At 53.4% G+C, this 25,529-nt stretch overlaps 2 protein-coding genes across 15 annotated transcripts in view; one reads left to right on the top strand and one right to left on the bottom strand.

Moving 5' to 3' along the window:
- The window catches only part of SETD5 (SET domain containing 5), a 106,428-nt gene extending 103,546 nt beyond the window's left edge, over positions 1-2,882 (top strand). For all 12 annotated transcript variants that reach the window (XM_029050370.2, XM_029050373.2, XM_039910419.1 and 9 more), the window contains 3 exons: positions 614-747; positions 1,416-1,504; positions 2,176-2,882. In XM_029050370.2, coding sequence (XP_028906203.1) covers positions 614-747; positions 1,416-1,504; positions 2,176-2,784 — 832 coding nt within the window. In that variant the 3' untranslated portion in view covers positions 2,785-2,882. The remainder of the gene's footprint in view (positions 1-613; positions 748-1,415; positions 1,505-2,175) is intronic.
- Positions 1-25,529, bottom strand: part of LHFPL4 (LHFPL tetraspan subfamily member 4) — a 67,776-nt gene that overhangs the window by 2,541 nt on the left and 39,706 nt on the right. Inside the window, exons 2-4 of one of the 3 annotated variants that reach the window (XM_029050382.2) lie at positions 19,357-19,593; positions 13,375-13,391; positions 12,133-12,220 (exon numbers count right to left, since the gene is read on the bottom strand). In XM_029050382.2, the coding sequence (XP_028906215.1) occupies positions 12,212-12,220; positions 13,375-13,391; positions 19,357-19,593 (263 nt within the window). In that variant the 3' untranslated portion in view covers positions 12,133-12,211. Of the gene's footprint in view, positions 1-10,104; positions 12,221-13,374; positions 13,392-19,356; positions 19,594-25,529 lie in introns of those variants that run through there. The other 2 variants (XM_029050380.2, XM_029050381.2) reach the window with 2 other exon arrangements.

Here is a 25,529-nt window from a genome sequence, read left to right as displayed (position 1 = left end):
CCCTTTCCCAAACTACAACATTTTCAAACCCCAGAGACATCCCGCTTGAAAGCAAGCACTGCTGCCACCGCCTCCTCTTACTCGTTCCAAAGTTGAAACACTCTGACTTCGTTTTCCTTGGTGAACTTTCATGCAGCAACTTTATTCTTTGAGTATTCAAGAACTAGTTCAGTTTCAAATGGAGATGGTCAGAGTTTATAATTGACCCTAAAGAATTTGATGAGCAGCATGGCCTAATGGCAAGAGCACTGAAGTGGGAGTCAGGAGACCTGGGTTCTAATTTCAGCACCGCCACTTGCCTGTCAGGTGGCCATGGGCAAACCACTTCACTTCTCTGGACCTCGGTTTCCTCTGTAAAAATGGGGATGCAATGCCTGTTCTCCCTCCTCCTTACACCGTGAGCCCCATGTGGAACTGGGACTGCATCCGACCTGATTACCTTCTATCACCTGCAGCACTTAGTACGGTGCTCGGCCCATAATAAGGGCTTAACAAGTAACCTGATGATGATGATGAGGTCTTTTGAACTCAGATATTTTAGTAAGTGGGACTTTACTTTTGAAGAGGCAGAATACCAGTTAGTGGCTCAAATCGTATCCTGCTGCCCTCACAGGATGGTCCCCACATCTGTGGAGCGACTCCGAGAGGGCCGCGGCATCCTCAAGAAGGTCCTGCGCAGCGGGGCGAAGGTGTCACAGAGAAGGGAGCCCTCCCCCATTTGGGAAAGCCCTGCAGAAATAGTCCCAGGTAAGCCGGCGTCTACTCTGCCCCAGGGGCATTGGCGATGGCAGGACTAGCCACGCTTCCAAGACGAGAGGCGATCCAGTGGGTGCCCAGCTCGCTGGATCCTGGCTCAGGTTGCTGTTGGCCTGTGCGGCTCAGCATTCTGGAGGGGTGGCTCCACGAGCTGCCCGTTAAGAGCCCTTGTGCCATGGAGGTCTGCTTTCACAAAGTAGTAGCGTGGCCAGGCCCAGTGGAAAAAACATGGGTCTGAGAGTCCCATCCCTACCCCCGCCCTGCCGCCACTTAACCGTTCTGTGCCTATACTCTCTCATGAACAAAATGAGGGTACTAATGCCTTCCTGTCCAGACCACTCAGAAGGACTGTGCGGTGAAAATGAAATAATTGATGTGAAAGCACTTTGGATAAAAATAAGGGCCATAAAAATTTTAGGGGTGATTATTACCATCATCATTACCTCTCCATCAAGCCTCTAAAATCCATCTTTGCTAAAGACCAGCAGGCCAAAACAGGAGAGCCTGAACAAAATTGCCTTTGTTGCCCTCCTCTAACTCCGCGCTTGCCATCAGGAAGGCAGCATGAGTAGTGGAGGCAGCACAGGTGGCTTCCAAGATCCACTTCTTTTGGCCAACTCCGAGAGGCTAAGTGTGGCTCTCTCTTGGTTTCCTTCCAGACACTGCCGAGGGAGATGGTCCAGAGATGTTGAACTCCGCTGCCACCAAAAGACCAGCCGTTTACAGTCCTTCTAGATACAGCTACCAGGTAAGAAAAAGAAGCTCCAGCTCCTGGGAACTTCGTGTTTAGGTCCATACTCCAGGAGGTTGACATTCAGAAGGATTAGTCTAGGGGTTGAGGTGAGATATCCAATATCCCATTTCCCACACTTGAAACTTGTGGGACATGAAATGTAGATCGAAAGAGTCAATTCAAGAGTAGGAGGCTGTTCTAACAACCCATGAAAATAGCCACTCACCCTGGGAGAGTAGAAAAAATTGCTGGTCTTCTCCGACCAAGCCCTCATTTCCCCTACTCCCTCTCCCTTCTGCCTCGCCCTGGCACTTGAATATGCACCCTTTATTCACCCCACCCTCAGTTCCACAGCACTTAGGTACAGATCCGTAATGTATTTTAATACCTGCCTCCCCATAGAGACTGTAAGCTCCTGGTGGGCAGGGAACGTGTCTACTGACTGTTGTACTCTCTCCCAAGCACTTAGTACAGTGCTCTGCACACGGTCAGCATTCAGTAAATACCACTGATTGAGTCTGCAGCTCCATGAGGAGAATAAGCTGGGTAGTTGTTTTTGGGAAGGTGGGGGTTGCTGTCTGTTGCTGAGCTGTATTGATTGGCTTTACAGCGAGGCCAAAGGAGATTTCACTGGCAAGTGACTTCCTCTTTCCCACATCCCTTTGTTTCCCATCTTTTCTTTTTAGGTCCTGCCTTGTGAAAGTCCACGAGCAGAGCCCCCAAATCTCCTCCAGAGGAGCGCCTCTCCCTATAGAGTATACCCCACTCAAACTATGGGATACAGTTACCGAGCCACAGCACTGAGATCTGGACATCTCCCCTCTTACGGTTTATCAGAATCCTCCCTCTCTTCTACTTCTTCTTATTCCAGCCCCGCCCACTTGGTATCTACTGACTCATTACCACTGTTTGCTGGGGCAACAGGGTATTACAGCAGCCAACAGCATTCTGGGAGCAGCATTGGCACCAATCTTCTGAAGAGGAGCTGCGCCCCAACTGCTGCTAGTCCCTCACTGCAGGGCACCTCAGACTCTCTAACCTCAGACTCTGTTTCTCAGCCCAGCACAGGAACTCTGAGTTCCACTTCTACCCCTCTGAATTCTAGATCATTGCCGTCGGACTTGCGGACTATGAACCAGCCCAGAGCTGGGCAGTCAGCTTCCTGCCAGATCTCCAGGGTATCGACCGTAACCAATTCACAGCACTACCCACACCGTGGGGGAGGGGGAGTCCGTCAGTACCGACTGCAGCAGCTGCAAGGGTCTGGAGCAAAGACCCAAAAGGGACTTTCCTAGGGCTTCTGGATTTGGGCAAACAAGACTGAACGAGCCCATGGCTGCTTCTGGCTGCCTTTGGATCCAGGGAAGCATGGGGAACTTACACCTGTTGCTGGGGGGGGGGGCGGGTAGGGAGGGGGTGGGAGCGGGGGGGGGGAGGGGGGGAACGGGGGGGAAATACAAGGTGCCAGGGAACTAGGTCTGGATGATAAGTACAAGACTTGTGAGTGTCATTGGCCTCTGGCCTGGAAGAAAGATGTAAATCTTGTCTGAAGCAGAAACTATAAAGAAGTTTTTCCCTGCTGCTTAGGGTACGTTGTGGAAAAGCAAGTGGTGTCTCAGTTGATACGGTTCTAAGTGCAATGACTTATCGCAGCAGCCCGCATCTCCCATCTGTACCCATAGCCTGTAGACACGTGTGCGGCGAGGACATCTTTTGAAAAAACACGGAAAACAATTCAAAGAAAAAGGCGGTGGGAGCTAAACAACAAAATCCAAAGCTATCTGAAATAGTGTCGGGTTCTCATGTGTCCATGAGAGGAGGGCAAATATCCCCCTTTATAAATCATTCCAGTCACTAACAGATCTGCGCACCTCAGCCTGCCCGGGCCCAGGCCTGCCAGAGACAGTCTGCCCTGCTGCTCCTCTGATGTGTCCAAGGGCCATTCAGAAATGGGCAGCCTAGGACGGGTAGGCTTGAGAGCGTGCCTTGTGACCAAGGAACGTCTTGTCTTTAAGAACGAAGAAGTAACCATCAAGTCTTGATTATTCAGGGACTGATTATCCATTCTGTGGAGTAGTCTGGTCTAGCGGCCATCATCCTTCCTCTGGCTCTCGCTCTCAGAGCTCATCAATAATACCTCCTCCGGCTGGTGGGCAGAGTAGCGTTCCATGTGGCCGCATGTCTGCAACTCTGGTTAAGAGGTTGGGTCAGGGAAGAAGGTGGAAAAACTTGGGCCAGCCGGGATCTCGTTTAGCCTACGGTCTCTCACCATGGTGATCGGGAGTTGACGGGCAGCATCTCCCTTTCTAGGTTGAGATGGGCAGTCATTCGCCTCTCTGAGTGGGAGCGTGCACATGAGAGGCAGAAGGTGTGGTGGGGATGGAGAAGAAGCCTGTGGGCTCAGGTGTCACTGGCAGGGCCAGGGTCAGGTGTGCGGTGGCATTTTCTTTTGGGGACTTGGAGCGTGGTTTCACTGAGAGGGGAATGGGAGCGATGTAGCTATTCCTCCCCTCCAAGACGCTCGTGCCCACACACACATCCGCCGCCCTGGAAGAGCCAGGGTGAGAGCAGACTGGCTTCTCCCATCAGTGTATTGTGCCTGCTGAATTCACACCTGGAGGCAAGCCCTGGAGCCAGCCCCAGGTTGGGTGTGCATTCTGTTAAATTCCGTACAGTTGCCAGCTTCTTTCTTTCACTTGTTTACTGTTCTATCTGGCGTGTTTTATTTATCTAATTTTATATTCAGTTATAACCATGGTAGGTTTAGCTAATATTCAACAGGTATAATCCCTGGTGCTGCAGTGGACCTTCTTTTCTTTTGGACAAGATAATACTGTGAGTCTCCCTCCGTTCCTCCCTCTGTCTTTTTCCGCCCGCCCCCCTTCCTCCCTGCCCTCCTCTTTGACTTTCATATGCACAGTCTTCTCTTTTTTTGTGTGTGACTGTTACAAAATTTCACTCTTTCAAAGTTGAAATCAGGGGTCTGTTCAAACAAGGGGAGATATTTTTAAAATGTTGAAACAACAAAAATTCCTTTTTTGCAAATTGTCAATTTGTGGAAGCATTGGGTATGAAGATCATATTGCCCGGGATGCTGGTTTCTTTGTATGTTGTATAAAATGTGTAAACACCACTCCATTTGGGCCAGGGATGGCAGTCTCTTTCCCCCTTCCCCCTCCCTGCCCCCCGCCCCCCTTCCCCAGGCTGGAGAAAGAGAGGGGAGGAGGTAGGCTGGTTTAGCCTGCCAGGCACATGCAGACATCCCAACTGTTCTGCAAGGGAGGGGTGCTGGAGTTACCAGAAATCTTGAAAAACTCTGGCTTGGAAAGGAAGAAATGCTACTTCTTTCTCAAGTGGAGTGTTTACACCTTGCTGTTACATTTGAACTTTCACAAGAGATGTAATAATTTTGATAATAAAATACTTACCTTGTTATTCAAAAAGCCAAACTTTCTACACCTCCTCTATTGATTCTAGTGGTCACTCGCTCATTCACACCAATGTTGTGCCTCCTCTCCTGAGGCGAGAAGAGTTTTGTTTTGGGGGGGAGTGGCATTGCCTTCCACAAGCAATATATAATTTAGCTTTGAGAGGTGGGAGGGATGTGGATTATGCCCATCCTCTGTAGATGATTTCCTCCTAGGAGAGAAGGAAGGCTCGGGAAACTGGGGACAAGAGGAAGAGTGATGACACAGGGCGGGTAGGTCCCTGGGGACTGCAGACGAGTTTTTTTCTCTCCAGCTTCCAAAGTTGACATTGCTCATCCATTGCCCCCCACCCCCGTCACTATTTTTAGTCTCCAGGCCAAGGGAACAGGTCTTTCATGGGGTGTGAGCTATCACCCAAATTCCCTTCTGGAATCAATCAAAGGTATCTATTGAGCACTTGCTGTGCGCAGAGCATTGTAGTAAGCACTTGGGGGAGAGTCCAGTATAACAGAGTCGGTAGACACGTTCCCTGCCCACATGGAGTTTGAGGAAGGTTTCGTGTCCCTTGTTCCTGGCCCCGTGGAAACGCCCATGCTTGACATAGCAAAGCACAGTCTGTTCAGGAGGATCTTGCTCTAAAAGAGGGCTATTGACTAGGACGCTATCTGCCTAGATGGGATCATCGGGGCCCTTTCCCATTTGTGTTCACCTCTCCAATGATCTCAATTCATCCTCGACCTGAACCGGTGCAGGATCGGAGGAGGCCGGATCTAACCGTGTCCCGGAACTTGCCAATACCCGAATGGTACAGAAGATAGGGCAGGTTCGCCTGGTGTGCAGCAGACACAGGGGGATAAACAAAGCGTCATGAGAGGGCCAAAGGAGCAGATGTTTTTGTCTACCTCCCTGGATTTGTACGTGTCTCCCATCTGATTATCTTCGTCAAACGCCTCCACGCCATGAACCTTCATTGGGCAGAAGCATTATCCTCCCCATGGTTACGGTGGCATGATTACCATGGCAACTTGAAGAGTCTGTTTCTGGTAAATGCTGCTCCAATTTGGATCCTCAGAGAACCCCAGCAGAAAGCGTCAAGCCTCCTCGTTCTTTCCCAAAGCAGGGGGTGGGCCCTCCCTCCCCTGAGTTCAGAATCCCTTAGAGAGGCTTGTGTGGGGCCTGGGGAGCCTTCTTTATTGAAAATCATTATGCACCGGCTCAGGTCAGTGCAGCAGGAAGCGGGGCTGGGCTGAGCTGAGCACAGCACCCATGGCAACATCAATTTGCTCTGAGCCCCATCTAATAAGAATAGCCTTCAAGTGTTTATTTCTATTCTGACTGGGCTTATTGTCCTCTGCTTGCTACAGGGCAAGGCGGGTTGGCGGTCAGCATCAATGAAACAGGGGAAACCAGAGGCCACTGGATTAGGGGTATTTAGGGGTGCTTGCTTAGGTTCCCTTCTTGGGGAGCTTAAGCCCACTGACATGGATGGCAGCACCCAGGTGGGAAGCAGAGTGGTCTAGTGGCGAGAGCCCGGGTTCTAATCCTGGCTCTGCCATGTGCCTGCTGTGTGACCATTGGAACGTCACTTCACTTCTCTGGGCCTCAGTTTCTTCATCTGTGAAATGGAGATCCAAAACCTGTCCTCCTATCTACACTCAGACTGTGAGCCCCATAATGATGATAATATGAATGACGATGATGGTGTTTTGAGTACTTACTATGTGCCAAGCACTGCATGAAGCCCCGGGGTAGGTAGAGCTCATCAGATTGGATACCATTCCTGTCCCACGTGGGGCTCACAGTCTCAAGCGGGAGGGAGGCCATTCTTAGTACAGTGCTTGGCACATAGTAGGCGCTTGACAAAAACCATAGTGATTATTATCAGACTAAAGGGGAGACTGGCTCTAAGAAGACATGGATCTGGCCAGAGGGCAAAGCAGGAAAACAGCGGGTTCGAACCTCTTCATCCCAGCCTTGACTTTATTCCAGCTTCTACCTGGAATAAGTGCTCTTTGTTCTTTCCTTGAATTTTTTCAGCGTCCGAAAGGTCAAAGCTTTCTGAACCCCCTGTAGACTGCAAGCTCGTCGTGGGTAGGGAATGTGTCTGTTCTATTGTTGTACTCTTTCAAGCGCTTAGTACAGTGCTGTGCACACAGTAAGTGCTCAGTAAATGTCAACACAAATGTCGACACACGGTAGTGGCATTTGATGATTCTGGCATCACAAAGGCAACTGGCAGGACTGTCCCCTCTCCCATTTCAGTCATCATAAGTAAAGACCGGGCCCCTTACTGTTCCCCGAGCCTTTGAAATGGGTCTCTGGGCTTGTGTATCAGATGGGAAATAGGCTTCAAGTGCCACCGGGAAAGGGACTGTAAGAGCTTGCTCGTGTTGTCCGAGCAACCCTGAGCCCAAGGAGGGGCCCGTCACGCCCTAGGGTTACGTTTAGGGGGAAACCGAGAGGGGCGGGCGGCCTGTGAGGAGCAAGAGGTACCAGAGAGCAGGAAGCCGAAATGGTGATATAAAGTGTTTCTTTATTGAACATCATTCCACCTGCACTGAAGCTAAAACCCAGCAAAAGGGCTCCAGGACCAAAACAATTAAGGTTGCCAAATCTTATGATGCAGAGTGAGAAAGCACTCAAACTGGACTTACTGATGAAGTGTTCACAATAACTGAGCTATCTTAATGACGTACAACACGGGACCCCCTGCTAGGGAGCGGGAGTCCAGCCGCCCTGCTGGGACCTCTGCCTGGGTTCCCTGGGTCCAGTGCTGTTGGGTCTGGAGCTCAAGGGTAGTGGAGCTCCGCACCAGGAGAGGGATGAGGAGGAAGGGCAAGCCTGGGGGCGCACTACCAAGCTCAACTTTTGCAAACTGCTTTCCTGAGAAGGGACTGCCCCTTGGCCCCCCGAGCAGTTCCGTGACTTGAGTCCAAGAGGGCAGCCGAGGGGATCTCCATGCTGTGGGAGACTGGCTCCATCCTTCCCCGTGAGGCCAGGTTTTCCCTTCCTCATCGATTAGCTTCCCTCTGCGACTGCCCCTCACTGTTGCTCCAGCTTCAGCAGCGCCATTGCACTGGGGGCCCAGGGTCCGTGAATCCCCCGGGAGCTCTGGAGAACTGTGGGAATTGCCCCCCTGGAGCCGAGCCCTGGAATGGCCCCTGCTTGGCTCTCCAGTCCCTGTCACCTGCCCCTGTGTTCCTGCCTCAGTGGTTATCTGTCCTGGGGTTCCAGGTTTCTAGATCCTCAACACCCTCCCAGCTTTTCGGGGTGAGAGGAAGAAGATGCCCCTGGGGAGAGCCTGGCACTCTTCCCCCACTGCCGCTAATGCCCTCAGTCTACCAGGAGCGATAAAGCCGCGTGCACTCGACCTGGAGGTTCTAGCAGGGCGGAGAAGACAAGAAGTCAACTTGATCCGGCAAAGGAGTAGAGAATCCAGAATCCAGGAACTTCCCTCTCCCCCCTCCCCCAAGTTGAGCCATCATCACCCACCCATCCCTAAAGAGCCTCTCTGAGCCAGATCAGAGGAAGCTGCAGGGCTCCGCCCTCTCTCTGCTCAGGCGGCTAAGCCTGGATGCACCTGCTCCAATCGAGTGGAGCCAGGAGTCCCAGGTTGCTGGCCTCAGGAAAAGGTTGGGTGCTCTTTCCTCAGAAATGCCTCCATCACCTCCGTGGGTCACAGTGGTTAGACCAGCTCTGTTTCTGAGTGGAGCGTCAACCGGGACAACTGGTTCTCAGCCTTCCTCCCCGCCCCTGAGCCCATTCAGGTAATGAATTCCAATGTTTCAATGTGTGTCTCTTTTCCCAAGGTTGGCTCTCCTGAAATGAGCTCTCCCTTGTCCCCCCGCAACCTTCACCCTCACCACCCCCCCACCCCCCACCCGCCTCCCCACCCGGCCTGCCAATGCCTTCCAGTCAGTCCTTCCAGAAATTTCCTCCATGGTCCTTTGAAATGTTTCCTGCAGTGGGGCTTGGAATTGAACCTAGGACCCTATTGCTTTCATCTTCTCTAGAAGATTCGCTTCTCAACTTGATTAGTTGCTTTCATCTACTACACAAGGTTCTCATCTCAATTCGATGTGTGACTTTAATCTTATGTTGAAATGCCCATCTCCAGCTCAGCTATCCCCCTCCTGCCCGTTCCCTGTGATCTGGGGGTGCCACTAGGGAATCAAGGAACCTCTCTGCACCCCCAACAAGCTGTTGTTTAATTGGACCAGCTGGATCCTCAGCTTTGCCTCCACCAAGAGGAGGATGGGACAACAGCATAGTGGCCAAATCTTCTGCCCGCTAAAATTTGCACAGGTCTTGGCCAGCAAATTGGAGCAGGCAGAAGATTTTGCTACTCCTGTGGCATCTTCCACTCTCCTCTTGCCTGCAGACTACAATTCCCAAGAGCACTGGTCTGAACCTCCTTGCCGTCAAAACTTCTTCCACCCGAGTCTGTACCGCCCAAGGCCGCTTCAGGGTTCTTGTTTGGTGACACCTGGATTCGGTCCTGCCCAGCCTCCAGGCTGTCATCTGCTGCCGCTTGGGCCACTCAGGGCCTCAGGGTGGGCACATTCTGAAATCCTCCACTGCCTCCCTCCAAAAGGATGCTGGCTTCTAGATTACCTTTCCACTTTGTTTTCTCTTCCCTGGGAGAAGCCGATGAGAATCTGGAGTATTTACTAGCATGGCTCTTCCCTTATTCCCGGGGGGCTGGGTTTCTTCCTTCCAGACCCACTTCTATGAGGAGACGGCCTCTTGGACAGAGTTCCTCTAGAAGGCCACTGGATCTCTTTGTCTTATGGGAACTTTGCTCTTTTCTCCCCTGCTCCAACCTCTTTGGGCCAGATTTCCACAAAGCCCCTGACCTCAGGCCAGCCAGGACACCCAGAGATCCCAGTTGTCCAACCAGCACCCCTTGGGAGCCTAAGCCCTGTAATGGCCAAAGAGCAAGGGGCCTTCCCTGGTGCCTGAACCCTAGGGAGGCGATTATCATTGCTTCCTCGTGGTCAAATTGTCGTTATTGGTTTATCATAGAAACTAGGCAACTTTTTCAGCCTTGGGGGAGCCTTCCCCTATCCCACTTAGTGAAGGATAACTCTCTCTCTCTCTCTCTCTCTCTCTCTCTCAGTCCCTCTGTCTCTCTCTCACTCTGTCCCTCACTTTTTCTTTCTACATCCCTCTATCGGCCACCATTTCTTTTTTCCTATTTTCCCTCTCACTCTCTTTGTGCCTTTCTGTATTCCTCTCTCTGCCTCACTTTCTCTGTTTCTTCACTCTGGGTGTGAGGAGATATCTTTCTGGTGGATGTCCCTCTTCCTTCACCCCTCTCTGTCTGTGTCTTCCTCTCCTCCACGTGGACTTTCTAACTCAACAGTGCGCTTTGGGTTTCTCTCCCAGTTCATTCCCCTAACCCAGCTACCCTGGGACCAGCCCTGCCCCATGTCCTACTTGTCAATTCCCCTCTAGTGGCAGTGGGTCTGGGATTGGTCTGCCTACCCTCCCTCTGATTGGGACACAGTGTTGCTAGGTGGGGATTGCTTCCAGCAGGGGTATCTGGGGAAAGTGGGGAGGGAGCACAGTGCTGGGCCACAGAAGGGACTGGTAGCATGAAGAGGGAAATTCTCCCATTCATGGAGGGAGAAGAGGGGAGATGCTGCTCTCTGGACCCTAGCCGCCTCCAGAGGGCCAGGATCTTTGAGCCATTCACTCTACCAAGTAACCTGACCGTGCAACCCCCACGCCCAGGACATGCTTTCACCCCCATCCCGGCCAGCTCCAGGAAGAGAACAAGGGGCTTGAGGTTGGCGGAGGATGGGTGCAGGGTGGGGGTGGGGGGAGGGGCACAGGAGCTATGTCAATGTCTTGAGGAGGAGAAGGAGGAGGTGGGGGGGGAGGGTATTCTAGTAACTTCGGCTGGTCAGATCCAAAGTCAATTTCAATTTGAAATGGAATGGGGTATGTTTCTCGGGGGAAGGAGAGGAAAGGGAACAAGGGGATATTCCTCAGCGTAGCTCCCACGACCCCCAAGCTGGGCACCACAGGACCATTCCCAGAAAACCCTGAACCAGGTCATCAACAACTGGGTGCAAAGAGAGAGCCCTGTCCCTAGCAGCCACACCTGCCTGGCACCTCTTCCTCTCCTCCACCCTACCTCAGCCTGCTTGAGCAGAAGAAGATGATCCAGGAGAATCAGGCAAAGAAACTAAAGGGAAGTTTCTCTCCCTCCCTTCCCGTCCCTTCTTTCTGTCTCCTCCACTCCTGTAAGGTGGCTTGCCACTCAGGACCTCCAAGCCTGGAGTCCTGACTTGGATTTTCCCTCAGTGTGGAGATACATCCCAAGCCACCTGCCACGGGCCCCTTGCCTCCCTTCGAGTTCTCCATAAGGAGAGGGGGCTCGTCTGCCATGCCCTCGGCCCCCTCAGCTTCTCAGAACCATGAATATAAAAGCATGAAACGATGGCGGGTGAATCTCCTGGGTGAATTTCAGCGGAAAGGAGAAGTGGGGCCGGCGGGGGTAGGGTGAGGGGGTGGGGGAGGGGTGTTAGTAGTACCCTGTTGAGAGGCGACCTGCAAAATCAAATTACACATAAAAGTATCAAAGAAACAGGACAGTTTCTGTCCATAGGGCTCTGCCCGGAGATGGAGCTGAGAACTCTGTGCTCTACAAAACTGGCCCTGTCCTAGGGAGTGTAGGAAAAAGGGAGGAAGGTAAGAGGGGGAGGGAAGGGAGGAGGGGAAAGAGGAAGGGAGGGGGGGAAGGAGGGACCCTGGAAAGGAAGCAGAAAGGGACCAGGTCTGGCCCAGTCTGTGGAGCGGCCCCCGTGGGGGTTGAGCGGGACAGGCACCGGCCCAGTCCGTGGGGTGACCCAAATGGGGTCCGGGCACTCTGGCTCAGCCCAAGAAGATGTGGGACGAGAGCAGAGAGAGAATCAGAAACCTCCTGGGCTTTCCCGGGGAGCAGGGTCCAAAGGGGCCGGGGCCATTCTGGAGCGTCTCCAAAATGGAGAAATCTGTAATGGTCTTTTTACCCCTTAAAGCAAACTGCAGTTTATCGGCTCCTGTTGCATCAGCAGTGCCAGGGGCCGGGCGTGGTGCTCCCTCCCTCCTGGGGTCCAGCGTCATCTAGATCAGATTGGAGAGCGGGGTGAGGGGCCATCAGAGCGAGGTGGGCAAAATCCCCGTGAGGTTGAAGGAGTCTGAGGCTTTGCGGTGGGCATCACGGAACCGGTGTTGGCAGAAAAAGGCAGGAAAGAGTCCAGTCCGGTGCCGTGGGCAAGGGCAGGACCCAACTGCAGCGTCTCGGTTATATTCTCTGGAGGGGGGGACAGATGGAGTCAGTGCCAGGCCAGATGGCACCCAAACCTAGTCCTGAACTGAGCTGTGGCTAGGAGCCCTGGAGGCTCAGTGCCCGGACCGTGGGGTCGGGGGGGGGGGGGGTCGGGGGAGGGGTGGGGGACAGAGAGAGAGAGACACCAGGAGAGGGGTCATTGACCCCCACCCCGCAGGACCAGGGCAGGGCCGGTGAAATTCGGTGCCTCCGAATTTTGAACCGGATGTGACTGTGACCAGAGACACCCCCTCCCCGATTCCTCTTCCCAGCCTCCCCGGGGGCATGCCAGCGTGTGAGATCAGGCTCGTCTCCGTCCGTTTAGCGCCCAGCGTGCTCCGGGACACCGGAGAGCCGGAGTCCAGCACCTTCCCCCAAGTGCCCGACTTGACTTCCCGGCAGTTGGTTGCGGGTGGGTGGGGGGAAGCAGCCAGAAAGCAGGATGAGCACCCAAGATGCTTTTCCGGCCCCTTCGCCTCTGCGAGGGAGCGGAGGGGAGGGCCTGGCGGGGTGGGAGGGGCCGAAGGAGGGCATTGGCAGCAGAGTCCGGCCCGGACCTGGGTCAGGCTGCAAAAAGCGCTCGAGGAGGGGGTGGCCGGGCCCCTCTCTCCCCTCTCCCTGCACCCTCTGGCTCGGGAGTCTCCTTAGGGCTCTCTAGAAGGTCCAGGATGGAGGAGACCAAGCCGGGGCTCCCGGCCCGGCCGGCAGCCGCGCGGCCCCCTCCCCCCCCCCCCGCCCCCGGCACGGGGGCCGCCCACGTGAGGCAGTCCGTGTTCGCCGGGACTACAGAGCCCAACGGTGCCCGGGGCCGCCGGCGCGGGCCCGAGCTGTCGTGCGTGCACGACGCCACCTCTCGGCCGGCAAGCAGGCTGGGCCCCGCCAGGCTGAAGCCTGGACTGGGGTCGGCCGGGGCGCCGAGCCCCGCCGGGCAGAGGGTGGGAAGGCAGATCGAGGAGAGGGAACGTTGGACTTCGGGGACTGACCCGGACCCGGCTTAGGGTCCCGGTCTACAGAGTCGGAGCTCCTGACAATTTCAGTCAGGCCATTTCCTCCTCTAGTCTCCTGGGTTTGGATGAAGAACTAGCAGGGCGGGGCTACCCTCCACCCTTGGAATAGGCTGCCACTGTACCAAGACTTACCGCAGAGCCAACAAAATCTGCCAAAAACAAAAGGAAGAGAGAGAATTAGAAATGGCCTTGGAATTCCCATTCCCCAGCAACCTCCTGTCCCAGAGCTGGGCAGGGCTGTCCTGGCCGGAACAGCGTTAGGCTCACTGGAAGTAGAAAGCCATCTACTCACCCACCCAGAGCCTGAGGGGGCTCCACAGAGGCATCCCTCCCCGTCCCGCCCGGACGACCTCCCGCAGAGTCACACACACCCACCCCACCCCCTCGCACACGCATACACACACACACACACGCACACCATCCCCAGCGTCCCTTGGTCCCAGCCGAAGCCGGGAACCAACCTTTCTCCCCTCTTCTCATATCACAAGAGCCCCGGCCCCTCTGTGGGCCCCATCAGCATCTGGGCCCACACCTGGCCCCCAGAGGACTTCACAGCTCAGTCCTCTATCCCACAGAGCCCGACGACTCTGCTCCTGGACAGAATCAGACCTGGTGGGGAGGGAAGGGGGATGCGGGGAAATGGGAGGGAGGGCCACCCCCTCCTTGAGCGCTTTTTGCAGCCTGACCCCGGCCCGGGCCAGACTCTGCTGCCGACCCTCCCCTCCCCCCGCCTTCAGCCCCTCCCACCCCGCCAAGCCCTCGCCTCCGCTCCTTCAGTCGCAGAGGCCAAGGGACCAGAAAAGCATCTTGGGTGCTTCTGGCTGCTTCCCCTCCCGGCCAACTGCCCAAGAGTCAAGCTGGGCACTTGGGGTCGGGGAGATGGTAGGTGACGGTCGAAAGCGTCCCAGGTTCCCCCGGGACAAAATGTCCCAGAGCTGGCCGCAGCAGGGCGGCGACCTCCCGGGCGGGGAGGGGAAAGATCTTTGTTTAGTGGGGAGGGTGGGCTGCACTGGGCCAGTCTTTGAGCCCTGAAACAGGTAGGATGGGAAAATCTGAGGTCTGATGGAGGCACCGTGGTTCCTCCCCAGCCTGGCCCAGGGGCAGAAGAAGGAGAAGGGAAGGACAGATCCAAATCCAAGTCCTGGCCTCCCGAAGAGCCCCGGGCAGAGACTGCCATATCAGCCACCTACCGAGGTCCTGCCGAAGCATTTTTGCCCCTGGGCAAATGCTTAGTTTATGCTGAATTTGTGCCTGACCCCTCCGGAGAGGGTGGTTCCTAGCTCCAGCACCTCTGAGCTGGACGGATCAGTTAGCAAAATAACGTGTAGCTTCTAGATCTGCAAACCTCACCGAACAGCACTCGCCTGGGAGGCTGCTCTTTCCAATGGACTTGCGATGGCTGGGCGTGCGGCAGTACCATCGTCTCGGGTAACAATGGCCATAATCCTGCTGCACATTCAAAATCATGTCGTGGTTTGAGCCCCAGAGCCTCTCTCATTATACACTAAGCCCCGAGTGCCATCCAGTCGCGCCCGAGAGGAAGAGGAGGGAGGCGGGTGCTGATGCGGATGGTGTTTTGTAGCCTCTCTCACCCTCTTGCGTGCCGCCTTCGAGCATCCAACTGGGCAGCAGTACAGCAAAAGGGAAAGGGAAGGTGGCTAACTCTGTTGTATCCTAATGTTGTTATTATTATCGTTATTACTATGGTATTTGTTAAGTGCTTACTCTGCATCAAGCACTGGTCTAAGTTGCTGGGGTAGGTACAAGTTAATCAGGTGGGACACAGTCCCTGTCCCACATAGGGCTCACAAGTAGTAGGGAGGGCAGGGATTGAATCCCCATCGTACAGTCGAGGAAACTGAGGCCGCCCAGAGCAGTGAAGTGACTTGCCCAAGGTCACGCAGCAAGCAATTGGCAGAGCTGGGATTAGAGGCCAGGTCCTCTGACTCCCGGGCCCAGGCTCTTTCCACTAAGTCACGCTGCTTCTCAAGCGCTGGTTGGTACTCTCCCAAGTGCTCAGTGCAGAGCTCTACACACAGTAAGAGCTCAATAAATACAGGGATTGACTGATCGATGGGTGGCAGTGGGCAGCAGTGGGCAGCAGGCAGCAGCTGTGCCCCACAATGCCTTGCCTTCCTCTCCTTCCTGGCGGCAGCAGGGGTGGGGGGGGGCGCATTTGCCATTCCATTGAATGGCTTGGCTGACCCCCCCTGGGCTGCTGGTCACAGCCACGTGGGTTGGTCCGGCCCCCATAGTCCCAACAACAGGAGCCGCCGTCCTGACCGTAAGCTGGAAAGGGGGTTGTTTATTCCCCGGCAGGGTCCAGGGGGCAGCAGGCTCCCCGGGCTGGTGGCCCATTGCTCATGGGACTCCTCAGTCAACCCTCTGGTCATTTGGGGTCACTTCCCAGAGCCCCAGGAAGCACTGGTTCCCCCTCTGGACTTCTTGCCTCTGCTCTACAGGAAGTAGGGTAGCCATTCGTCTGGTTCTACAGCAGGAAGTCTGCTTTTTCAGCTGGCCTGGCCCCTGTCCGCTACCGATACGGTGCCAGGTACTTTTCTATCCCGTTATCTGGCTTTCAGCCTCAGCTTCTTAATACCAAGGCTTCTGCCGTGGAGTTCTGTGGGCTGGATGTGGCATCCGAGTTCACATGGACCGAGGAGGGGAAAGAAATGGCTCTAGAGCAACTGGCGGGGAGGGAAGGGGGTCAGGGTTCCCCGGGAGAAATGCTCTAGTTTGGTGATGATTCTGGCCGAATCGGATGGACTTTTGCAACATGGCAGCCATATGACGTCATCACACGGTACTCAGCGCCGGTCTAGCACACATGACTTCCCATGCCTTAAGTTGTGAGCTCCCACCTGTGTATTGTCTCCTAGCACTTAGTTCGGTGCTCCGCTCAGTAAGTGCTTAATACTTAGTATAGCTCCTCTTCTTCCTCCTCTCCCTCTTCCTCCTCCTTCTCCTCTTCTTCTTCCTGCTACTACTATCCCCTATTCTGGGATCCAGATTTCTTGAAGACCACTGCCGGACACCCTGAAAGCAGGTGAGCAAAATGTGGAGGAGTGTGGGGAAGACACCCACTCACCTCCTCTGCCTCCATCAGCTGTCAGAATGGGGCAGAGAGAGGCGGTGGGTACCCTAGGGCGTCCCCCCTCATTCCCGTGACCTCACTAAAGGAGCAGGTAGCAGACGGAGAGAAGAGCGGCCCATGCGGTCCCTGAGCTAGGTCGGGGGGGGCGGGGGAGTCCTCTCTCCCCAGCCCCGCTTCGGGAGCGAGTGCTGCATGGGGCGTGGCCCGGGCCCTGTGCTCTGGACTGCAGCCACTAGAGGGTGGCAAAGTCAAACGTCTCTTCCATCCACGCTGCTCACAACGGAGCCCGACCTGCCGCTTGCCCAGCCCACCAAGTTGCGGCTGTTTTCCTCCCTTTTCGATGGGGCTCGGCCAGAACCCTCTGGGACGGGGTTGGGACCGGGCCGGCTCCAGCCTGCCCGGATCCCCTCTAAGAGAGGAGACTAACAGAGAGGTCCTGGGACCAGGAGGAGGGCTGGACAGTTCTCATTCCCATCACGGAGCCTGCCCTCTGAGAGGCCGAGGTCCCAGGGAGGGCCTTTTGTGGATAGAGATAGACCTACCTACCCTGAACCCCCAAACAGATCCTGCAACCAGAGGCTCGCTGTTAGAATGGAAGCAAACATACACACACACTGTCATTCTCTCACACCACACACTCTCTCCTGCACGTGCATGCGTGCGCGCGCACGCACGCACACACACACACACACACACACACATACTCTCTTGCAGCCAGTCATTTAGGAAACAGCTCGCCCAAAGGCACAATCTTAAAAATGGAATAAACAAGCAAAGAAATAAATAAAGAAACAGCGCCAGCAGGAGCGGTCGTCGGGGAAGGTTCTCTACCGCTGTGGTTTCTGGATGGCGGCCCAGCAGCCCAGCTGATGAGGGCTCAGGGGAGGCAGGGAAATCCGGGGATTTCCTCAGTGAATTTTCCCAACACATATTCAAGAAGCACCAGAACTGCAGGGGTTGGAGCTGAGGGGATGTGTTTGGCACAGGGCTGAGGGGACCCTGCCTCTCGGAGACAGCAGGGGTAGGGACGTTGGAGAAAGAGAAGAAACTTCCGGATACAAGGAGAGAGAGACGACTTGGGGGGAAACTGATCAGTGAAGCATTCCTCTTGGCCTACGTCCCCGGCATCTCCAAAGCTAGCCTCTGAGGCCTGTCTCTGGAACTGGGCGATAGCCCCGCTGCCTCTTGGGAGTTTGCTCAGTGGTCCGACCCACCTGGCTCATCTAACCCTGGGTTGGAAGGTGTAGGGCGGTAGCAGAAACTTATGTTGCTAGTCAAGTCCCTATTCTCCTTCCTTCCCAGCCAGTTCAGGGCCACTGCTATCACTATGACTACTAAAGCTACTAGCATCTCCCTCACCACCTTTACTGCCCTGGACAGTCTCTCACCTCCACCACCTGGCCCACCTGGTCCCCACTCAGATACAACTTCAGCTGGTCTGATTCTCCCTGCCCTGGTCTGCCTGCCACCCACGGCCACCACGTCCGGCTTGCCTGCCCCTGCCCCCATCCAGCCCCGCCTGCCTGCAGCCTGGCTGAGTAAGCTCTGCCCTGCCTCTGGCCAGCCGTCCTTGCCATGGGGACTGACTCTTTCTCCTGGGTCCGGCTTCCCACCCAGGCTCTGGCATTTGATCCCTCAAACGGTTTCCCCCTAAAATGACTAGGTGTGACTGCCCTCCAAAGTAAGATTCTCCTTTGTGGCCAAGGTCACTGGGTCCGGGATCCTGGGAGTCCCTCTCTCTGGTGATCGTGTTCTTCTTCGTGACCATGGGAAACACATCTGCTCACCTGCACATACATCTCTCCTCTGGAACCTGCAGGGAGGGCCCTAGTTTGAAGTACTCCCTCTGTGTTACTATGACGCAGTCTTCAATGGCACCCGATCGGTTCTTTTGTATTTTCGACAGCACTGAAGGCGAGGTGATGTAGACAGCAATGCCACCAGTTCTACTCTCCATAAAGCAATTGGGAGAGGGAGTTGGACTCAGTGAACTGTACCTTCAGCTCAGCAGTAGATCACTGAGAACTTGAGGGTCTCACTGTCATCCGATCTCCTATGCTGTGTGACCTTAGGCAAGTCACTGACTTCTCGGTTTCCTTATTGCTAACAAGACCAGCCAGGCTCACCAGGTTCATCTTTATAAAGGATCATCTTTATTAAGTCATGACCCCCATGAGGGACAGGGACCGTGTCTAATTCCCCATCGGTGTATTTTTTACCGGCTTTTAGTACAGTGCTCTGCCTTCAGTAAGCACTAAATAAGTACTCATACTACCACGAGCTGAGACATCTCATCATCATCAATGGTATTTATTGAGTGCTTACCATGTGCAGAGCACTGTACTAAGTACTTGGGAAAGAACAATATAACAAGAGTTGGTAGACACGTTCCTTGCCCACAGCGAGCTCACGTGATGGCAAAGCCTTTGGAATGTGAAAGGTGTTCCAGCAAAGCTTAAGAACAAGTGCCATCGGGATAAGGATATGTACGGTGGGAATACATGCAATGTTGGTAGGGAACTTATCTTGGGCCACAGAGTGTTATGAAATGGGGAGCAGCTGGAAGCTGAAGCCATAGTTCTTGACTAGTAGTGTGTAATCTCAAGTATGCAGAAAAAATAGTGAAATCATAAACTTGGGGGGGTTGGGGGGGGTGAGAACTCCCATCTCTGCCTCCTAGTATCTGGGAAGAAATATTCCAGAACTGTCTTCTCTTAGGGTAGCTGTTAAGATGTAAGCTCCTTGAGGGGAGGAACTGTGTCTTCTGCCTAATTATGTGGTGTCTTGCCCAGGATTGTTTGCACTTCAGCACTTGGAACAATAATTGCAATTCATGCCCAGCTTTCCCCTCGCCCTCAAATACCTGCCCCCATAGTCCGGCGCTTTGGCGCCCGGCCTTCTCTGAGGAGGGAATCCAGCCCTGCCGGGCCCTAAGGGACGGACCCGTCATTGGCCGCCTCGGGCCCTTCCCCTCCGCCTTCTCCTTCTCCCTCCCCATTCCAAACCAGGGCGGGGCTCACCTTTGCTCTCTGTCTTGAGGTCGTCGTGCAGCAGGTCATTCTGCCGGTTGCCAAGCACAAAAGCCAGGAAGGAGAGGATGAGGGCGTTGAGGATGCCGATGATGGCTAGGATGTAGGCCCAGCGCACAGAGCAGTCGCCCAGAGAATACTTCCCCGTCTTCTCCCCACACATCTCCTTGACCATCTCGGTGTCCCAGCCGTCGGGGAAGATCATGCAGCCCAGCACCAGACAGAGAGCTGGGGAGACGAGAGGCCCATGCCAAGGCCCGTCGTCAGGGCCGGTGGAGGGAAGCAGGTGGCCGCAGAAGGAAGGGAGATGGGGTGGGGAGGGGAGGGGAGGGGAGGGTGGAGAGAAGGGACTCATTACCTCTCGGCTCAGACAAGCCTATTGTTCACCATCACCACTCAGTTCCCAGCCCAATTGGCTCCCTCAGAACCTCCTGCCCAATTCCCAGGGGAGAATTCCAAAAAATCTATTCCCACCTCGGTGAGGGGAGCTGAACTCCGGAAGGAGCTTGGTTGTCTCCAGAGTCCCCTGGTATGCAGCAAACTGAGTTTAATAGGCATAGAGGGCAGCTGGTCACCGTCCTCCTGGTAAGAACCCCCCTCAATCCCATCTCCCCCACCCCCCACAACCACTTCCTTTGGATTCTATTTTGGTTGTGCTATGGTGGGTTAAATCTTTAAATCTTTTCAATCTTTAAACAATAGACTAGTTAGTAGTAATGCACTGTAAAATTCCTGCAGGCAGGGGTGTGCCTACCAATTCTGTTGTTTTGTATTCTCCCAAGCACTTAGTACAGTGTTCTGAACACAGTAAGTGCTCAATAAATACCAACTGGCAACCATTGTCTTCCCCGGACCAAAGACACCCATTTCCTTCAATCTTTCCTCCGAACTCCTCCTTTTATCATTTCTATGGCTCCCTCCTGAACCCAACATTTCCTTGAAGAGAACCCCAAAGTAGACCCAGGATCCAACCAGCACAATGGGAGTTCACAGGTATTAGGCTTCATTCTCCTGTGTCCCTCCCTGCAGCCTACTCCTTGGTTAGTGGTGCTTCATGACTGACTTGGTTTCCATTTGAGGTCCACTAGGACCCCTGGATTCTTTTCTGCTCTGGAGGTCTGGGTGAGCATGTCCATTTTCTAAGGAACCCCAGCCCTTTGTAGGAGGAGGGGGCTTCCGCCGTGCCATCTTCCCACCCGTTCTGCCACTTCCACTGGGCCCCCGGGTGGGCCAGAGAGGCCACAAATGGGTACAACTCTGCCCCCCTCTGCTATCCTTTCCGCCCCTGAGCTCCTCAGGCCCAGCAGTTCCTACCCTCCCACTTCCCTTCGGCTGCATCCTTAATGCCACTGAGGGTGAGAAAGGGAAAGTGGAGCATCGGGCCCTGTCCTGGGCAGTGGCGAAGTAAGATTTCTCAGGAGCTTTGCCCCAGAGATCCTTCCACAGTAGTTCTTTTCCCAAGTCGGCAACCTCCCTGCCTTCTGCCTCTAACGACACTCTACATTCCATCTGAGGGTTCTGGCCACCTCTGCAGTACTTTGGTCCTTATCCCTTACCTCCTCCTCTGCCCCCCCGGCCACCCTACCCACCACCAGGGCATACGCTCTTTCTAGTTGCTACCAGTCCCAGTGCACATCAAGGAAAAACCTAGACTGGAACTCTATGCTGTGATCTTTCAATCAATCAATTGTATTTCTTGAGTGCTTACTATGTGCAGAGTCCTGTACTAGATGCTTGGGAGAGTGCAATACAGCAGAATTAGGAGACATGTTCCCTGCCCATAATAAGCTTACAGTCTAGAGGGGGAGACAGACATTAATATGAACAAATAAGTAATTTATAATATATAATTTAAATATATGTACGACTGTAAGCTCATTGTGGGCAGGGAATGTGTCTGTTATATTGTTGCATCGTACTCTCCCAGGCGCTCAGTACAGTGCTCTGTATGCAGTAAACACTCAATAAATACGATTGTCTGACTGCCCGACTGACAAGTGCTGTGGGGTTGGGGCGAATATCAAATGTCCAAAGGTCACAGATCCAAGTGTATAAATGACGCAGAGGGAGAACGAGCTGGGGGAAAGAGGGCTTAATCGGGGAAGGCCTTTTGGAGGAGATGGGACCTTCTTAATGCTTTGAAGGTGGAGAGAGTGGTAGTCTGGCACATATGGAGGGGGACGGTGTACCAGGCTAGAGGAAGGACATAGGAAAGGGGTTGGTGGTGAGATAGTTGAGGTCAGGTACAGTGAATAAGCGGGTGTTACAAGAAGCAGAGTGTGTCTTAGGCTTTCCCTGACTAAGCCCACATTTCCTCTTTTCCCACTCCCTTCTGCCTTGCCTTGACTTGCTCTCTTTATTCACCATTACCCCCCGCCAGTCCCACAGTACTTATGTATATATCCATAATTTATTTATTTATATTAGTGTCTGTCTCCCTCTGTAGACTCTAAGCTCATCATGGGCAAGGAATGTTGTTTGTTATATTGTGTCATACTCCCCCAAACGTTTAATACAGTGCTCTGCACAGAGTAAGCGCTAAACAAATACAATTAATTGATTGACTGATTGTGCAGACTGGGCTCTAGCAGATCAGTGAGGTAAGATAGGGTGGGACGACCTGATTGAGCATTTTAAAGCTGACAGTAAGCTAATCTTTCAAGCCCTGAATCGGGCTAATGGACTGCCAGTCGCCTCAAAACTTGATGGGAGGCTGGCTGAGATTCTGCTTCAAGAAGGACATCCGCCCAGTCACGGCCATGCTGGGAATAGGGGTCACCGCCACTCTCCCTGCGATCCCTCAGTAAGCCAAGACGTGGCCCCACCCTTGGAATAGGCTGCCTCTGTAAGGGCTGCAGCGGGAGCTGGGAGTCAGCAATGCTGCTGAGGCAGGTTGGACAGAGGGATGGAGACAACTGGGAGTGGGGAGGGAATACAGACTAAGAGCTCAGTAAATACAATTGAAGGAATGAATCCTTACTGTGGATACTCCGCTCAGCCCATGCCAGGGAGATCACAGGAGGGCGGGGAGCGGGGGGGGCGGTGACGAGGGAGAAGAGAGAGGGAGGGAGAGTGAGCCGGAAGGTGAGCCTGAGATGGGAGAAAGCAGGGGCTGGCTGCCTGTCTGGCCTCGGCCTCAGCTCCAGCCCATTGTGGACCTGGCCAACCCTAATTAGCCTCGGGGCTCCCCCCTGCCCGATACTCATCCTGTTCTGACCTAACTCCGGGGGGGGGGGGGGCAACAGGGGGAGAGTGATGGCTATGGGACAAATGGCCATGATACTGCTCCTTGCCCTGCCCTTGGGAGGCCTGTTGGGCTCTACCTCAGCACCAGAAGCCCATCCAGTGCAAGGGGGAGACTGCTAATGACCCCAGATTGGAGAATCAAAACAATACCTAGAGGGAGAGAGCAAAGTCACAGTCAAAGAGACCCAAGGGTAATTGAAAGCTATGAAGTAGGTGAGTGCCCCCTGGAGTGCTGTGACGAACCACTAACAGTACTGATCCTGCTAAAAACAGGTAAGAAGGTGTCCAGCGTATTAGAATGGTTCTCTTTCAGTCAATTGTATTTATTGAGCACACACTATGTGCAGAGCACTGTACTAAGACTTTGGGAGAGTACAATACAACAATACAAACAGACACATTCCCTGCCCACAACGAGCTTCTCCTATGGCTAATCAGGTCTGAGAACCAGTCCCAGCAGGGAGGGGAGAAGCAGGGGGCATTTCATTGCAGTCTGAATTTCATCCTTGCTTTTGGACTCCAGGCTTGGAAGACACAGCCACCTCAAGTACCCAGGTAGAAATGCTGAGGGCCTGGCTCAACTACACTGTAAGAAACTTGAGGGCAAGGATCAATGTCCATCAATTTCATTGTATGGTACTGTCCCAAGTGCTTAGTACAGTGCTCTGCACACAGTGAGTGCTCAATTAATACTCTTGGTTGATTGATTAAACCTGGCCTATTTTGTGCTGAACCACCATAGTTCCTGCCACATGGGGACCATGCAAGACGTTGGTGGCGTCCAGTCCTGCTTTCTCTTCCACCCACCTACCCCCATCCTATTTCTTCCTCTCTCTCTGTCCTTCTTTATCTCTCCCTCTCTTTTCCTTTCTCTGTTTCACCATCTTTTCTTCCCCTTCCCCCTCAATCCAGTTGTCATCATTCTGATCACCTTACCCCCACCCATCCTGTTTTTGTTAACCAGAAAGTTCGTTCCCCTAAATTGGATTTCCAATAGAGAGGGGGGAGGGAGAACTAGAGCGGGCCACTGTTGGTGGCCCTGATGGATCCTAGATGAGGTCACGCATGAGGCATTGCCTGGAATTCTACTCCTCTAGACCCAGCACCCTATTAACTTTGTTTTTATTTTCTGTATTTGTCTATGTTGTGTTTTAATGTTTCTTCATTCCTGATGTGCCTATATCCAGCCCCTTTTCCTCACTTCTACTCTTAGATTGTCAGCTCCACGAGGGACAGAGACTATGTCTAATTGCCACCTCCCAGTGCTCCGCCCACAGTAAGTGTTTTAAAAATGTTGTTTCTATTACTAGTAGTACAGTACTCTGCACACAGTAGACACTCAAATACCACTGACTGACTGAATGGGGGCGGGAGAGGGTGCGGTGGCAGGCACAGGGAAGGGACTAATGAGTGGCGTTCTGTAGGATTGTGTCCCCAGCCTGGTCTGATTGAGTCCCATGATCAGGGACTTGAACGATGGGGAGAGAGCATGCTCATGAGGTTCACACCAAGGCTGAAGCACAGGAGACTAGAAGAAGCAGGATGGCCTAGTGGAAAGAGCCCAGGACTGGGAATCAGGAGACCCTGATTCTAATCCCAGCTCTGCCACTTGCCTGCTGGGTGACCTTGGGCAAGTCACTTCACTTCTCTGGGCTTCAGTCTCCTCAGCTTTAAAATGGGGATTCAATATCTGCTCTCTCTCTCTTCCCCTTAGGCTGTAAGCCCCATGTGGGAAAGGGACAGCATCTAATCCAATTGCACTGTAAAGAGAAGCAGCATGGCCTAGTAGATAGAACACAGGCTTGGGAGTCAGAAGGTCCTGGGTTCTAATCCTGGCTCCGCCACTTGTCTGCTATGTGACCTTGTGGAAGTCATTTTACTTCTCTGTGCCTCGGTTACCTCATCTGTAAAATGGGGATTAAAACTGTTTTGTTTTGTTGCCCTGTCAACAACAAAACACTCCCCCGTTTAGACTGTGAGCCTGTTGTTTGGGCAAGGATTGTCTCTATCTGTTGCCGAATTGTACATTCCAAGCGCTTAGTGCAGTGCTCTGCATATAGTAAGCACTCAATAAATACGATTGAATGAATGAATGAATGAATGCGGGACAGGGACTGTCTCCAACCTGATTAGCTTGTATCTATTCCAGCACTTAGAAGTGTTTGACACAAAATAAGCACTTAACAAATACCATCATCATCATCATTATTATTATTATTATCCACCACAGTGCTTGGTGCATAGTAAGCACTAAACAAGGACCACAGTGATTATTTTTATTATTGGAACGAGGGTTCAATACACCCTTGCTGAGCTGGAGAAACCAATAGGACCTAGTGCAGGGGAGGTAAACTGAACTACCCAGGCCCAATGGGAAAGGTCTGGCGAAGGCTCAAGCCAAGCAGGAAATGATCGGGGAGTTGCTGGAGGCTGAAGATGAGTCAGCAATGTTGTGCTATTATTAAAAAAGCAAAACATGACACTGGGAAGTATTAGCAGGAATATAACAAACTCGAACCATAAAGTCATCCTCCCACTCTAGCTGGCTCTGGTTGGGCCGTTCTTCAACGCACAGGGTCCAGTTTGAGACCCATTTTAAGGGGAAGAGACTTTGGATAGAGTGCAGAGAGGAAAAAGAACATCATGAATGCTTAAAGCAGTCCCCATAAATGTTTCGTCAGCTACCGCCCTCTCCCCCGCAGAGGTGCTCGGGTAGGAAAAATGAATGAAATCAGCATTCTATCTGTCTCGCCAGCTGGACATCAATTGCCCCTCATTGGAGGTGAATGGTTTTTCGCAAGCCTGCATTAAAGGTTGGCTTTCAGGAGCCCTGTTCTAGAGATGCTCCCCCCATTTTAAATCACTGCATGATCTTAGTTCAGTGCTTAGTGCAGTGCTAAATGCTTAGTACAGTGCTC

The sequence above is a fragment of the Ornithorhynchus anatinus genome, chromosome X1 (assembly GCF_004115215.2).
Source record: "Ornithorhynchus anatinus isolate Pmale09 chromosome X1, mOrnAna1.pri.v4, whole genome shotgun sequence".
NCBI classification, from domain to species: Eukaryota; Metazoa; Chordata; class Mammalia; order Monotremata; family Ornithorhynchidae; genus Ornithorhynchus; species Ornithorhynchus anatinus.
The sequence above is the reverse complement of the archived record's forward strand: the minus strand, read 5'-3'. Positions and strand labels throughout refer to the sequence as shown.